Raw genomic sequence first — 16417 nt, 5'->3', positions numbered from 1 at the left:
TTTGAAAGCCTGAGAAAGTTTCTTCTTCTTCTTATGTGTCGCCCCTCTGATGCGGAGCTCTTCAGAGACAATTAAAGAACTTAAGACTCGGCTATTAACATTTACGACCCAGTGTTTGTAGTTGAGAACAGATTGGCTAGTTTAGCTCCAGCTAGCCGGCCAGAGTTAATTAACAGTCAGGTGAGGTGGCACGAGGCGCAACACAGCTGAGAACACTAATTAATCAATCGAGAGGCACGAGCATCTCATGGGGATGACGTACATCAGTGGGTCTCAACTTGGGTGTGACAAGATGACTCATGAAATATGAAAAATACTTCGCTAACATCATCATGTTGTTAAAATTAGTGATATGTGCTTATTTTTCTTATGAAATAATCAAAAATTACAGCCTCTATACTTTACCCCAGTAATTAATTATCTAAAATAGCCTGATATAAAGTAACATAACTGTTAACCGAAACCACACCTTGAGTTGAGTTGGCACTTTAAAGCTAACTTGAAAATCAATTCAAAATGCTATAGATTTAATGTCATTTTATTAATTTCAGTGAAGTCATCATTTGGTGTCAACAGAGAATCACAATAGCTATTGCTTTGCAAGATGAAAAGGATAAAGACCATATAAAACACATATGACACTGAGTAAAACCCACAGAAAATCTCTACAGATGTCATTTCTACTACTTGCGACTGTCAGCCTTCTCAGCTATTTTTTAAAAACAACTACACTCCATTGGAAATGGCCCATGGGATAACAAGACCTGCACACGTAAAGTAAAACCCCTCCCTTCACTCTATTGTTGCTTTATTGCAGACTGTCCAAGCCTCCTATGTGAAGAACTGGAGGATTTGGATGATCGAGAGAACGACCATGGAAAGAGGAAGAGGGAAGGAGGGGAAGAGGAGGAATCATTTAGTCAGAGGGACGATGAAGAGGGAGGACAGGAGAAAGGGCGAGAAGAGAATGGGGAGGAGGAGAAAGGAAAGAAAGTTAGTATTGTGTCAGTAAAAGAACTAATTGAGATAGAAGGAGAAGAGGAAGAGTGGGGGAAGCCAAAGAGTGGGCGGAAAGCGGGGGCGGCACAGGAGGTGCAGATGGAAGACAAGATTGAGAACGATGAGGAAACAATCTCTGATAAGCAAGAGGATAAAGAAACAAATGGTTTAGGAGAGAAAGATGAACAGAAGAAGAGTAGGAAAAGGAGAGGAGGTAAGAAGCAAAGCGAGCGAGTGGGCAACAAGAGAAGTGTGAAAGATGTCAGCGGGGAAAGGAAGGGCCAGATGATGCCAGAGATGAGCTCCGAGGGTTTGGCTCTGCCAGAGCCTCCCTTCGGACTAATGAACAGCTGCGAGCTGTCTGACCCCGTCTACCTGAGCTGCGGGGGCGCGGGGCTGTACTGCCCCCCAGGTCCCATCCCCCTGCTGTACTCTGCACAGACCCAGGTCCCGATCCAGCCCGCACCTCCTCAGCCCCACGGGACCAAAAGGCCTCACAGCCCCCTTCTACCTCACACTCTCCCCCAGCCAGCCTCACAGTCACTGGAGGTGAGAATAGACTCTTTTACAGTTTTCCACTCACCTGCTATAAGCTTACTCTTGGACTGTCTGGTGCTTAAAGAATCAGTACTAAATCATATTTTGTGAGCTGTAAACATGGTGAAATGGCCTGTATATGAAATGGTGAATAGCATAAATCCTGTACTTATTTTTGACATTTTTCAAATTAAGTCCTGCATCCGCTTCTTGCCGCAGAAAATTGTTGTTGCACTGCTCTCTATAGGCTGAGACTTTCAACCTGTTACACTTCTGGTCACACCTCAAATCAGTGATGTTCAGACAGGTATTGGCTTTGCGATCAGAAATATTCCTATGCCTTCCTATTCGCTCTCACTCCCCACCCAACTTTTTCCCCATCTTTCAGAATTATGTACTAGTCAGACGAGGCAGACTGTCCGAAAACAGTGTGTTTAGGCACTCTATAAATAGATCAATCAGTAAGAGGTCCTATTAGGGGAGGAAATAATGAGATAATACGGACATCTGTGTTTCACGTCTGTGGTTTATGGCAGATGGAGATTTCTGAGGTCTACTCCACCCGGCGCTCCATTCGCTACAGCAGCAGGGGGAGAGGGAGGACCTTAGGGTTCCCTCTGCTGCCGGGGTTAGACCCTGCGGACAGCTGCCTCCTGCCACCTGCACCCAAGAAGAAGACACGAACGCTCTATAGCACGGGTAAGGGAAATGTGCGTTTGTAGTGTGTGTGTGTGTGTTTAGATTTGACTATGTAAATGGTTGACTTCTATTGTGTGTGTGTGTGTGTGTGTGTGTGCATGCAGATCAGTTAGAGCACTTAGAGGGCCTGTTCCAGGAGGACCACTACCCTGACGCAGAGAAGAGGAAGATTATCGCAGCTTCAGTTGGTGTCACGCCTCAGAGGATCATGGTTAGCCAGTCATCACCTTCGAGAAATTTCTTATTAGACTTTTTTGACAACTTGCTCCTAGTAAACATTTGGTAAACTGAATGAATTAACATTTACCTGTAATCTTTTTTTGTCTTGGCTCTCACTCCCTTCTCTCTCCAACCCCCTCTGTATTCCCATCACCTTGCCTTTTCTAATCTCTTCACCATCCGCTCCTCAAACCTCCCTCTCCTTATTTGCCTTTCTGCTTTCCCCCCTCTATATGTTGTGCTGTTTTTGCCCCAGGTCTGGTTTCAGAACCGCAGGGCTAAGTGGAGGAAAGTGGAGCGCTCCACCACAGGGAAGGTGGAGCACAGACCGAGTAGGGCTGGAAGCAGCAGCAGCCCCCCCCACCACCAAACCAATGCTATCCTGCCGACCCTGGCGCCCCCCACCAGGTCAGTTAACTCCAAAATTGACATTCTGTCCTTGTGTCTTTTTGTTGTTTTCATCCTAACACTGATGTGTGGCCATTTACAGTAATGTTAGTGGTTGTTGTTAGTGGTTGGACAAACTCTAAGCTCAATTTTGTATTGTTTCTCAGTAAGGGAGCCGTCTCTTTATCTGGTAATTGTGCCCCCAAAGTCCCTCAACTCGCCCCTGCAGCACCTCCTTTCCCTGCCCCATCCACCCAGACCCTGGCCTCCTATAGCACCCTGCTGGCCAACCTCAACAGCCCAAGTATGGAAATCCACATACATGCACAATTTTTCAAAAACGGCACTCACACTACATTAAGTCATTGTGGTCCATGTTTCATGTTTATTCTCAGTGTTTAATCTGTGTGTTGGGGCTCCTAGGTCAGTCCAGAACGAGAGATGGGGCCCAGTACCAGCCATCGTCTCAGGGGGGCTTGGCAGAGTACCACCCCACACCCATGCACAGCCCGCCCCCGCTGCGTCGAGCCAGCCTCCCCCTCTTCACGACCTACAACACCGCCGCCCCCAACCCCACTCCACCTCTCCTCAACACCCCGGCCCACACCCCGCCGTTCTTCCTGGATGCCTTGGAGGGCAGCTCCTCCTTGGCCCACCGTGACACGCAGTCTCTGCAGACTGACACCAGGTCAGCACAGCTCACAGCAGACTGTGACATGAATACTAGAGGGCGATTTAAACAGGGACAGAGAGTACAAAAGAAGACCGGAGGACAGGGAGTAGGGAGAGTGCAGAGCCTGACAGTGACAGCAGCAGACACTCATATACTGATGGCTGAGGCAGCGCTTATAAGATTGCATTCGTTTTTTTGCGTGTTTCCTTCACCTTGTTACGTAGCTCATAACCATTTGTGAGAGAGACTTTAGAGAATGCAGGGATGACAGCTGCAGTGATGCACAATGTTAAATATGAACAGAGATAGAAAGAGTGATGCACTGGATCAGATATGAGGAAGGCTCTGAACAGAACCATTAAGAGACAATATGAGAGTGTATGATCATAGAAGGTATATAGATTAGAGATTAGATTAACTTTATTATCCCCAGGGGGAAATTATCTTTGCGGTAGAGTGCATACAACATACAGACACATCACCAGGGGTACACAGTAACACAATACACAATAAATACATCACCAACAATGATACCACACAAAATAATTCAGTACAAGATATTCAGCAGGCAGGAAATACCATGGATAATCTATTTCATTGTAAGGTGCACGGCCCAGCATCAGTCAGCTGGTCTTACAGTATTGTCCAGTTGGTTGAGTAAGTGTGTGTGTGCTGTGTGTAATTCATGGGTGCATTATTAAGAACAATTACAGATGGGATGAAAGAGTTTGACTGGTTGCTTTTAGAGCGGGGGACCTGGAGGCGTCGTACTGTACTGCAGTTCGGAATAGAGGGGGTGTCGTGGGCATAATAGGAGTTTATCGATTTTAGAGAGGGCCCGGGTTTCATAGATGTCTCTAAGGCATGCCTGTTTATGTATATGTATATATATCTAAAATAAGTAAATGTTCATAAGTGGATATGAGTTTCCTGTGTATTTCCCTCAGTTCTCTATTTGACTATGGGGAGAAGCTGGACTACCTGACCTCCAGCCAGCCGAACAGCTCTCTCTCCTACCAACTGCAGACCTCCTACCCCCCCAGCCAGCCCCAGGCCCAGGCCTCCCTCCCCCGTCTGGCCTACCTCACCCCCTCCCCCTACCTCACCCCCAATCCTCCAGATTCCAACCCCACCTCCTACCTGACCTTCGGCCCTGGCGGAGGCTCCACTGGGGTGGTGACCTATGCCACTGGAGGCCACGCCTACTTCCAGTCCCAGAGTGCAGGACAAATCCTGCTGCAGTCCACTGGTCACCATGGTGAGTCACAGGGATAAGAGTAAGAGTCATATGAATTTAAAAAGCTCCGTTGTCACATATCTGTTGGACTCTGTGCTTGTGTGTTTCCATCCAGGTGGGATCACGGCATACCAGTCGTACCCGTGGGGCAACATGTACAACCAGCCACCCATGTTCCAGCGTGCCCAGTGCCCTCCCACCTACACAGGCAGCTTGGGTGCCACTCGGGACCACCCGCCCCCTTCCGCCACCACCCTGCCCCCACCTCCATACTTCTCCCGGGGCAGCCACGGGCCCTCACACGCAAACTCCCAGCACTCGTTACACACCCAAACACACACCACCAGCAGCAGCACCACCACAGTCCTGCCCCCTGTCTCCACCCTGCGGCCCTCCCGCCTCAGAGCAGAGAACGCCCCACCTAAGGTGACACCCCTGCTGCCTTCCCAGGTCAGCGCTGCCTCTCCAGAAAGCCCTCCAGTGCCCCCCTGTGTAAAGATAGAGTATGACAGCCCCAGAGAGATCCACAGCCATTTCCACTGCGACTTCTCCCCCATACATTTTTGACTCTGTGTGTGTGTGTGTGTGTGTGTGTGATATGAATCCTGTGCCTGTAATGTGAACATTTCTATATTTTCTATATTTTCTATTTGTGTGGATTTGGATTTCTGCCTGTTCAAGAATCGAAGCAGACATAGTTGGGCTGCATTTAGCTGGGCTGCAATAAATGTTCATTGCGCTGTTACTCCTTATTTCTGCATTTTAATTCAAACCTGCTGTGTGACCTGTGATTTAAACGGGACCTACGCTACTTGTGTGGTTTTGGTCATTTCAGATGTGAGAGGAGGCCACCAGAGAGCGCTGTTTCCTCTCTGTGTGAGACAACCACCACACTGGGATCTATTTAACAGCGTGTTGTGTTTGTCTCAGACATCCCTCCATTGGGGGGGATATCTGACAGGCACTAATCCGATGGAAGAGAATAAGGACAGAGAAGTGTCTAGGGCAGGGGGATCCCAGACGGGATCACTGATATAGCCCAAATCCTTAATCTGTGTTGCCATCTGCTGTGTTCACGTACTCACTGCACTTTCCGCTCTGTTTATCCTGAGTGTGCGAGTCAATTGCTGGCGTTTGAGGAAACCATATCCCTATATAAAACTGAGCCTGAACTGAAAGAGCTGAAGGCATTTTCCTGAGACTAGAAAAGACAGTTGGGACTAGCATGGCTCTCAGTAGTGAAGCTGAAAAAAATTGGAATTCCTTGTTTTAGCTCTAGTTAATATTCCTGATTCATAGTCACCCTACATGGAAAGTTTAGTTTGAAATGAAGCTTGGAGGATGTGGGAGTAAGAAGAGTTGTTTGACGAGAAAGGGGAGGGGGCGGCTGGGACCAGGGGAACAGATAAAGGAGGGGGAACGGAGGAGTGAAGCAGTGTGTCGTCTGGGAACAAGGGAGGAGAGTTGAGATGAGCTGTTGCTATGGGAGGAGAAGAGGATGATGGGTGGGCTGTGCCAGTAGGCGTGGGAGGGAGAGGAAGATGGGGATGAAGGAGGCGTGTGTTTGTAGCGGGGGATTCTGGGATGAACAGAACTGTCGGTTATGTAACTGCTGTATTTGGGTTTTTAATGAACCTCTCTCTTCCTGCTCACTGGCTACTGAGCTGTTACTGTTGGCAAGAGGAGCGCAGCAAAAACACACACAGCTATGCATGCGCACACACACGCTTCTTCATTTGCTGTACAGAAATGCCTCGAACTTTCTCTTGCACAAAGATGCACACACAAACACACTCAAATACACACAAACACGAACACTCCTTCATTCCAGGAGAGGCCCCTAAGTTGTATAAGAGTGCTATTCAAACTTAGTGCTGTCACAATACTGCTGCTTTGGGTTTCAGTTTTATTTAGTGTAGGAGTGAAGCCTATCGCTCTGTTTATATCTGTCTATATCTTAATATACTCTGGATATGTGTAGCCTAGTCTACTATGTGTGCTTCTATGTCTGTGTATCTGCATTCTGTGTGTCAGAGTGTGTGTAGTGTTGAATTTGTTGGAGAGCGTGCATGTGTGATGGAGGAGGGTTTCATGTAGGTTTAAGTTTGTGATTAATTTTTCCAGGACTTCCCTGGTGTGAACAGAGAGTGCTCAGAGTACAGCTGGAGTGCACGCATGTGTGTATGTGTATATGTGTGTGTGTGTGTGTGTTTGTCTCTCTGCACACGTATGTGGATACGTATGTGTGTGAGTACAGGTATGGGATGCCTCAGTCCTCCCCGATCCCACCGTGTCAATATTTACTCAGTATTCTGAGATGTGAAAAAAGGGAACTTGTTTCAATATTTATGGATGTGGTCAAACACGAAATCCTCACAGTCTTTCCAAACCCACTGACAGCACACACACACACACACACACCTGCCCTTACTCCCCCCTCACACAGATTCAGAGAAAAGTTAAATGAAGAAAACCTTTCATTGCTTGGATACAGTCGGGCTGCTGTGTGTGGTTATTGATTTCCACTTCTTATCCATTTAACTGATCTAGACGATTCTATCTATCTTAGTTGTCATGCATTGAAGCTGAAATATGGTTTGTCTGCCCGCTCTCCCAGCTCCTCCTGTCCTCTGGCTCTCTGGTTCAGATGGCATTAAGGTGTTGATTTGTAGTTTATTTTGAAAGGATACAAGAAAATAGACTTGCGTTGGGATTTGGGAGTAAGAAGAGAGAAGGAACAGGGAGAAGGGAGATGGCAAATTATTGGAGGAAAAATCTGCCGATTCAAGTGTTGTGTAAAAATAAAGACGGATAGAAGCCAGTGAAAGCAGTGTATTGGTGGAAGGTCCAGATGTGGTAGAGACACAAACTACGCCTACTGCTATTGATAGAAAATACATGGGCACAAAGCTGTGTTGTTTGAATGTTGCCTTGGATAAAAATCCCCATTGGCATACAGTGTGGCACAGGATGTACTTGGAGTGAGGTGGAGGGATTTGTTTGTTTGTAGACTTTGTTTCCATTTACTCTATGGGTCTGGCAGTACCATTGTGTTGAATATATATTGAGCTGCCCAATGTGGTTGGGCTGTTGGCGCTCAAAAAGGACTTACAGGAAACATTTCCCTTTTCAGTAAACAAGCAAACATGCCATGACTTGATATTAGATTTCTGAAAATAAATGTATTTGTTTACCGAAAGACAAAGATTGAATGGGAAAGGAGAGAGAGAGGGGAATATAGAAAAATAGAGAAAAGTATGAGCTTTGAGGTTTGTATGTTAAATTTGCTACACTGATGTTAGTATATGAGCATGTTAGTACCTTCAGTGAGTGGTGATTATATGAAAACCACTGGACATGTATGGTGAATTATATATTTTTGGTGGAACCGACCTTTTAGGGTTGTAATGATGTGTATTACATGTTGTATTATATATATCACGTTGTAGTACATGTTGTATTATGTCATCTTTATCAGTTGAGACAGATTTCAGGCCTTTTTCTTTACTATAATTTCACTCTTCAGCTCTAGTGTCCACCTCCATTATCATGTGGCTATATTTATATGTCAACATAAGATGATAAATGCTTGTGGAGTTGTGAAATGGTAAACAAAGGCTGATGGATGCAGGTACGGCTCATCCAGATACCTGCATATGTTTGTGTTTGTCCTGCCTGCAGAGCAGAGCAGGTTACATAAGCTGCGTCTGTGTTTGTGTGTATATGTATATGTTTGTGGGTTTGCACGCATGTACGTTCAGAGATGTGTGTGTGTATGTGTGTGTATGTTGTGTCTTCTGTTATAAGCCAAATAGCCCATTCCCAGAGATGGCATCCAGTCCAGGAATAACACCTCTCATCTTTCATCTCTAAGCCAGTAGACGCACAAACATACACACTCGCACACTCGCACACACGCACAGACACACACACACACACACACACACACACACACACACACACACACACACACACACACACACACACACACCCTCTGTTGACTTTGCCGCATGTTCAGTTCAGTAGGAAATCTGTCTGGCTAGTTACTGTACAGGCTCACCTCACATTCCCCCTCCTCAGCCCAACTCCTCTCCCCTCCCAGACTGCCCCCTCAATTGCGGCTTGTTCAGGTGGTATGTGTGTGTGTGTGTGTGTGTGTGTGTGTGCGTGTGTGCGTGTGTGTGTGTTGGGGGGTGGGGAGGTGCATTGGAATGCAGGGTTGGGCCGGGTGGAGTGGGATGTCAGATGGAAAAGAGGGGTCTCTGTTTAGTGTATATGTGTGTGTGTGTGTGGACTCCAGAGAGAGAGGAGAGATGTGTATGTGAGTTTATTGATGAAAGTGTGTTTTCTAACGGTGTTTACTCCGCTGGGGCCTACTGCCTACCTGCCGGTGGAGAGGAGAGCAATGGAGAAATAGGCGGGAAGAAGAGTCTTGGGGGTGGCGGGGTCATTTTTTGATCTGATTGCAATCAGGCATCTTCACTTGCCTCCGTATGATCCCAAAATACGACTGAGGAAATGCCATGGTGGAAATGAAGTCTGAACCTCTGCAAGTCTTCAGAGATGCAAGGGAGGAAGGATGAGAGGAGAGAGGGATGAGAGAAAAAAGCAAGGCAAGCAATGAAAGACACAAAATGCTTTGTACCGTACTGTATGACTCTATATGTTATTCAGGAACACATACATTAACTGAACTGAAGAAACCAGGCTTTACTCAAACGCACACTGCAAGTTACACTGAGATGCATGCTTATGCAGAAATGCACACACACACACGCACACACACACACACACATATAGCGGGAACACTGTAGGCTGTGTATGGTGGCTCTCCTTAACTTCCGCCCCATAAATGTGTGTTTGCTATACGAGGGAACATGGGGAGAAAAGAGGAATTCATGTTGGTGTTTATTTGAGCTTTGGCCAAATCCAACCTGGGGCGGCTGCATTGGCGCGCACCCTGCACCGAACCCCAGTCGCTCCTGTACCCCCAGCCAGACACACACACACACATACACACACATACTGTATACACACAGGGACTCAAGTGCGCACACACAACACAAATTTTACTACTCGTACACACACACACACACACACACACACACATACACACACACACACACATACCTGTCCATCCTACCCATATCAAGGTGTATTTGTCTTTCCCTGCCCACCGTTTTAGGTCCTCCCAAAGCAGGTATTTCCCCCTCTCATACCCACACACACACACACATACACACACACGTTGGAGCTATAGAGGGGGGGCTGTCTGTGGGCTGAGTGTGTGAAGCACTTGCATTGATAACCTGCAGCTCAGAGAGAGTCAGTCTCACTTTGTGGCTGTCCCCCTCGCCTGGCACTCTCTTCGGCCCGCTCTCTCTCCTCCCTGGCCTCTCACTCTGGGACTGTGTGTGGACGCGCTCGGACCCCTCCGCTTCGTCACCCCTCTGTCTCCGCCGCCATGACGCCTACCCCGCCGTTGTTCCTGCTGCTGCTCGGCCTCGTGGGAGCTCACGCCACCATGGACCTCCGCACCGCCGCCGCCATGGGTAAGAGCGATAACCTTTAACCCCTAAAGCTGATACATCGACCCAGAAGACTTTAGGCATAAAGATTTATTTTTTAGGCATTTGTATATGCTTTATTGATAGAGACAGTGTGAGAGAGAGAGAGACAGGAAGGTATGGGAGAGAGAGAGGGGAGGACATGCAGCAAATGACCGCGGGCCGGATTCGAAACCGGGTCACTGTGGGAAGGACTGAGCCTTATGGTACGCGCTCTACTCAATGAGCCACCGGGGCGCTCCAGGCATAACGTTAACCCTGGGTGTGGAGTCCTAGTCTGGTGACGGTGTGATCTTTACATCTAACCCACGGTCTTCACTCCTTACCCACCAAAAAATACCCCCGTTGAAATGAAAAGTTAGAGAGCAATAACCCTGAATGTGGAAATCACTGGAATGATGCTTTACTGGACTCAACAGCTGACTGAGACAGAGGAAACTGGAAGGATAGTCTTTCAATACTTAATTGGTCTAGACAGTGAAGGACACAAGAGTAATTCTTCCAACGGTTATCCCTCCAGACTTATTTCAGACTTCAGACTCAATATATCCATTGCAGTATGGAAATGTGTGGTACAAACTGGCAGAGGTAGTTGACTTGAAGGAGATGAATGGAAAACTCAAGTTTTCATTTAACTTAATCATGAGTATTTCCAGGAATCGGTTTGGATAATTGTTTGAAGGATGTGATTATTTAGTTGACTTAAATTAAAATAATTTAATTCCACATTTCTATCAATTTCTATATTTTTCCAGTGTCTTTGTGTATTTAAGGGATTAAAGTAATTAATTTTGAGTGATTAATTACAGTACTGGTCAGTTAAACATAATGCAATATTACTGTATTTGGACACAGCTATGTTTTTTGTATTGTTGCTGGTGGTTTAGATGTGCATAATTTGGACTGGATTGAGTTCGGAAATGGAGTGTGGTAGTGGACGCTCTTTGTGTGTGTATGTGTGTGTGTGTGTGTGTGTGTGTGTTAGAGATGGAGATGGAGATGGTGGTAAGTGGAAAAACTGTAGGGAGGGAGAGAGGTGAAGGGCGAGAAGGGAGATCAGTGATGTTGGAATTTGTAGCGAGTCTACACATAAATTAAGGTGACCACACACGCACTGACCCCCCCAACCCCACCCTCCTCCCTCTCTGTTGCAAGCATTATTGCTTTATCATTGTCAGACACTATCAGAAAAAAAAATCAGCGTTTTCTCTTGCTCTCTCACACACACATCAGGTAAGTCCATTAGCTCATTTCAGCTAAGCAGTTAGGGGCAAGTTGAGCTGAAATAAGTGCATCATTATCATCATAAAAGTCATAGATGTACTCTCCTGTTTTATTAAAAAGTTTTTATACATATAAAGCAGTTGGCCTCTCATCTGATCTTTCTCTGTCCTCCATCCTTGTTTTTATGGCCAAGCCTCCCTCCTTTCCTTCCTCTGCCCCTCCCTCTCTCCGCCCCTGTTGCTTCTCTCCATCCTGTTTTCTTGTTTCCCTCCCACTTTCTCCCCCATACGTCTCACTAGCCTCCATCCCCTCTGCCCTCCCTTTCCTCTCACATCCTCCTTTCTCCCCATGCCCCTCCCTCTCCCTTTTCTCCCTCCTTCACAGACTCGCTTTTCTCCATCTCCGTTGCCTCAAAATTCCACAGTACAGGATAATGTTATAAATACACATATACTTTTTATGCAAAATAGCCAAACATGATTACATAATAACCTCCATTTTCTCCCTCTATGTGCAGCGGCTGGATTGTGCAACACCCGTCCCACAGACCTTGTGTTCATCGTGGACAGCAGTCGCAGCGTTCGTCCCTCAGAGTTTGAGCAGGTCAAGGTCTTCCTGGCCAAGGTCATCGAGGGACTGGATGTGGGACCCAACGCCACCCGTGTGGGAGTTGTCAACTACGCCAGCCGTGTCAAGAACGAGGTGTGTGGGGCAGCTGGCTTTCCGAGACAGCCAATCATTTCATGCCGCGGACCCTAACTCACCTTGTTCTCACTGCAACCGCAGGTGTCTCTGAAGACCCACCGCACCAAGGCCGGGCTGGTGAAGGCTGTGACCAAGATCGAGCCCCTGTCCACTGGAACCATGACCGGTCTGGCCATCCAGTTTGCCCTGAACGTGGCCTTCAGTGAGAGCGAGGGCGCCCGAGTCAAATCCCCTGACATCAGCAAGGTCAGACACACATTTATACGCAGACACACAAGGACATATGCATGCTATTCCACCTCCACCACATAGACAAACCTGCAGCTGTCACCGGTTGTCATTTTGTGCTAATTTTGTACCTATTCTGGCCACCCTTTACAGGTTGCCATCATTGTGACAGATGGACGTCCCCAGGACAACGTGAAGGATGTGGCTCAGCGCGCACGCGACGCTGGAATTGAGATATTTGCCATCGGTGTGGGCCGCGTGGACATGAACACCCTGAAGCAGATGGCCAGCGATCCCCTGGACGACCACGTGGACTATGTGGAGAGCTACAGCGTCATCGAGAAGCTCACCAAGAAGTTCCAGGAGGCCTTCTGCGGTAAGGCAGGAGGGGGAGGCAGAGTATCAGAGTCAGGAGAAGCAGCAAGGAGAGGTAGAAGAAGAGGGAGAGAGATGATGTCAGGATTTATTGACTGCAGTTAGAGGGACAGGAGGCAGAAAACAGTGGGCTATCCTTTGAAACAACAGACAGATAGTGATGATTAAGGAAAAATAATGTCTAGAGAGGGGTGGAGATAAGCAGGGTGGGAGAATCAAGGGATGGGAAGATGGGAAAATGAGAGATCCACATCATTATCCACACCTTCATCCCCATGGAGAGAGTTGGTCTGCTGGCTCCCCTATATCAAGGGTAAGGCGTCAGGGCTTTCATTCCAAATTATTGTCCCCTCCCTTCTGTCCTCTGCCCTTCCGCACAGACAGTAAGACTTTGCACTTCTCTGACATTCATCCGTTCAAACTCATTCAAACTTTCTAGTGAATGAAGGCATTAAGGAAGGAACAACCGTTTGGAATGAAATTCGCTCCTGTTCTTCAGTCACTCTCACTTACTGAGCGGCGAGACTGAACTATCTGTAATTAGAGATTCATTAGCGACAATCATTAATCCTGTAATTAGTAATGCCCTTAGGCGCCCCCAGTCTGCGGCAGTTTTGACTGCTGCCACTCACTTTGCAGCAGCCAATCTTGTTGTAGATGTTCCCTGCAGGGGCGGAACTGCATGTTCACAGTGTTGGATTGTTATTGGATGAGCCTCTACCTCACATTTAGAAACAGACAATCATCTTGTTGATTTAAGGCTACTCCAATCTTTTCCACCCCTGTCTGTTTTAAAGATCCACTGGATTCATGCTATATCTGCATAGATTAAACATTGCTCTGGTAAACTGAGTGACATAATGTCAGCAGATCACAGTGGATCATTAAACATCAATGTAGATTTTCCCCTGTTTTCAAACTGACATAGTTTCATTCTCTCCTCATAACCCCAACCACCCGCCCCTCTGTCTGTGTGTGTGCCTCCACATATTTGCCACTGTGTGTGTGTGTATTCTGCATGCGCACACACAGTGTCGGACCTGTGTGCCACTGGGGATCATGACTGTGCGCAGGTATGCATCAGCTCCCCTGGATCATACAAGTGCGCCTGCAAAGATGGCTTTACCCTCATGGACGACGGTCGCAGTTGCAGTGGTGAGTGTGTGTGTGTGCATGTGCGTGTGTGTGTGTGTGTGTGTGTGTGTGAGTGCGCCTGTGTGTATTCAGAGAGACAGTTCAAATGAGATAAAGAGAATGTATGTTTCTAAAAGAGTGGTTGCAGTGCTGTTGGATTAACATGCTGTGTGTGTGTGTGTGTGTGTGTGTGTGTGTGTCTGACATCCCCAGCTTGCAGCAACGCGGCCACAGATGTCGTGTTCCTGATCGACGGCTCTAAGAGCGTTCGGCCCGAGAACTTTGAGCTGGTCAAGAAGTGGATCAACCAGATCGTCGACAAACTGGACGTGTCTGATAACAAGGCCCACGTCGGACTGGTGCAGTACTCCAGCTCAGTCAAACAGGTGTGTGTGTGTGTGTGTGTGTGCACATGAGTGTTTGTTGTACAGCTTCACCAGAGCAAGCCTCTTCCTCCCTCCCTTCCCTCTCTCACTCCCGTCACGTCTCCCTCTCCCTCCTCCAGGAGTTCCCTCTGGGCCGCTACAACAACAAGAAAGACCTGAAGGACGCTGTGAAGAAGATGGCCTACATGGAGAGGGGAACCATGACGGGCCAGGCCCTCAGGTACCTGACCGACAACAGCTTCACCCCCTCTCAGGGCGCCCGGCCCGGAGTCGCCAAGGTGGGCATCGTCTTCACCGACGGACGCAGCCAGGACTACATCGGAGACGCCGCCAAGAAGGCCAAGGAGAACGGTGAGAGGGAGAGGGGGGGTCAGCGTCCTGAGTGTGTCTGCATACAATTATGTGTGATGAAGTATGCTGATATAATATAACATACCTATTTTTACAGAGCAAGCAGACTAACACAGCTGTGTGTATGTGTGTGTGTGTGTGTGTTGCAGGCTTCAAGATGTATGCTGTTGGAGTGGGCAACGCAGTGGAGGATGAGCTGAAGGAGATCGCCTCTGAGCCGACCGGAGAACACTACTTCTACACCGCCGACTTCAAGACCATGACCCAGATTGCCAAGAAGCTGCAGATCAACATCTGTCAAGGTCACACATCACCATTAATTACAGGCATTCATTTTGCCCACATTATTACTGGTTTCTTAGTGTTCACACATGTTCAGTAACCTGACAACCTCTCACACAATATTCACCTGAACTTGTGCTTCTTATTCCCACAGAGGAGGATCCTTGTGAATGCGACTCCCTCGTAAAGTTCCAGAAAAAAGTAGAAGATGCCTTACAGGCACTAACAAAAAAACATATCCTTTACAAGAGAGGGAGGGGGGGGGGGGCAAGAGGGGGGAGGGAGGGAGGGAGGGAGCGAGAGGGGGAGGGAGGGAGGGAGGGAGCGAGAGGAGGGAGGGAGGGAGGGAGAGTGGTAAGGAGGGAGGGAGGGAGGGAGAGATTTGAGGGAGCGAGGGAAGGAGGGAGGGAGGGAGGGAGGGAGGGAGAGATTTGAGGGAGCGAGGGAAGGAGGGAGGGAGGGAGGAAGAGAGGGAGGAAGAGATTTGATGTTGTTGTGATGTTTTCTGTCTTATCGTTGCTGTCCTTGACAGAAATCTCACTAGAGAGCGTGTCGAAGAGGATCGCTGCGCTGGAGAACAAAATCGTCTAAGGACTCACATCCCCAATCCCCTATACACTATAAACCCCCACACACACACACACACACACCCACACACACATACAATTTTTACTTCCTGTAAAATACTGAAGAGGAGCCTGTGTGTGTGAACCTTGACCTCTGCTTGTAGCCCAAGCTCCCGCAACCCCCGAAACCTCCTCCGCCCCTCCTCTCTCGGTCTCACCTCTTCCATCTTTGGTCTCCTGTGAGACGAAGCGCCGGTCGCCACGGGGACCATTCCTTTGTGTGTGCGCGCTCCTGAAGGTCATCCTCCATAGCCAGCCTGTGTGTTTGTTAATAAAAGTCTTCCCTCATAGGGAAACGGTGACGGTACACTGAAGGGTTTTCTTTGTGGCTGCCTGCGTATACACAGTGTGTCTTGTCATGTCAAAAGGAGCAGCACATCACCTTCACTTGTTTGTCTGTTTATATCTGTCATCTTTCCTCTCTCTCCTTATGTCTGTAAGCTATACCATTCTTCTATTACCCCCACACAAAGGTATCTAATATTTTATATGGTATATATATATATATATATATATATAAAGGTAAATTAATATAAGATATAAGACTGATCATAATAAGGTACATCATTGATGCGTTTTTATTTTCCTAAATAAAGGTGATTCAGGAAGTACACAGTGTAAAATTGTGAAACTATTGTACACCAAATGAACATCATGCACACATGCACATACTCAAATAATTCTGTAGTTATACACAGTTTCAGCTAAATAGGTATGAACAGTACACAGCTTGATTCATTTGACCAGTGGTTCCCAAAGTGGGATCAGAGGACAACCAGGGTTTCTTC

General features: G+C 47.5%; 1 protein-coding gene across 3 annotated transcripts; it reads left to right on the top strand.

Moving 5' to 3' along the window:
- The first annotated feature begins 10098 nt into the window (after positions 1-10098).
- matn1 (matrilin 1) lies at positions 10099-16240 on the top strand. Of its 3 annotated transcripts, XM_071540743.1 has the most exons (11): positions 10099-10303; positions 12060-12244; positions 12329-12493; positions 12629-12851; positions 13136-13138; positions 13883-14005; positions 14198-14370; positions 14490-14721; positions 14871-15023; positions 15158-15238; positions 15545-16240. In XM_071540743.1, the coding sequence occupies exons 1-11, from the start codon at positions 10216-10218 to the stop codon at positions 15592-15594; spliced, it is 1476 nt and encodes a 491-aa protein (XP_071396844.1). In that variant the 5' UTR covers positions 10099-10215; the 3' UTR covers positions 15595-16240. The 3 variants fall into 3 exon arrangements, with proteins under 3 accessions (XP_071396844.1, XP_071396843.1, XP_071396845.1); XM_071540742.1 differs by lacking the exon at positions 13136-13138; XM_071540744.1 differs by lacking the exons at positions 13136-13138; positions 13883-14005.
- Positions 16241-16417: the final 177 nt, after the last annotated feature.

The sequence above is a fragment of the Centroberyx affinis genome, unplaced genomic scaffold (assembly GCF_046629955.1).
Source record: "Centroberyx affinis isolate AG114_WGS23_722 - 3 ecotype Tasmania unplaced genomic scaffold, CSIRO-AGI_Caff_v1 ptg003711l_1, whole genome shotgun sequence".
NCBI classification, from domain to species: domain Eukaryota; kingdom Metazoa; phylum Chordata; class Actinopteri; order Beryciformes; family Berycidae; genus Centroberyx; species Centroberyx affinis.
Note: the sequence above shows the minus strand (reverse complement) of the source record. Positions and strands in the feature narration are given on the sequence as shown.

What these genes read in the sequence shown, in the direction of transcription:
- matn1 (XM_071540743.1), top strand. Translation starts at nt 10,216, where the DNA reads ATGACGCCTACCCCGCCGTTGTTCCTGCTGCTGCTCGGCCTCGTGGGA. An exon ending in AATCCCCTGACATCAGCAAG is followed by an intron (nt 12,494 to 12,628) that starts GTCAGACACACA and finishes CACCCTTTACAG; the next exon opens with GTTGCCATCATTGTGACAGA. An exon ending in CAAGAAGGCCAAGGAGAACG is followed by an intron (nt 14,722 to 14,870) that starts GTGAGAGGGAGA and finishes TGTGTGTTGCAG; the next exon opens with GCTTCAAGATGTATGCTGTT.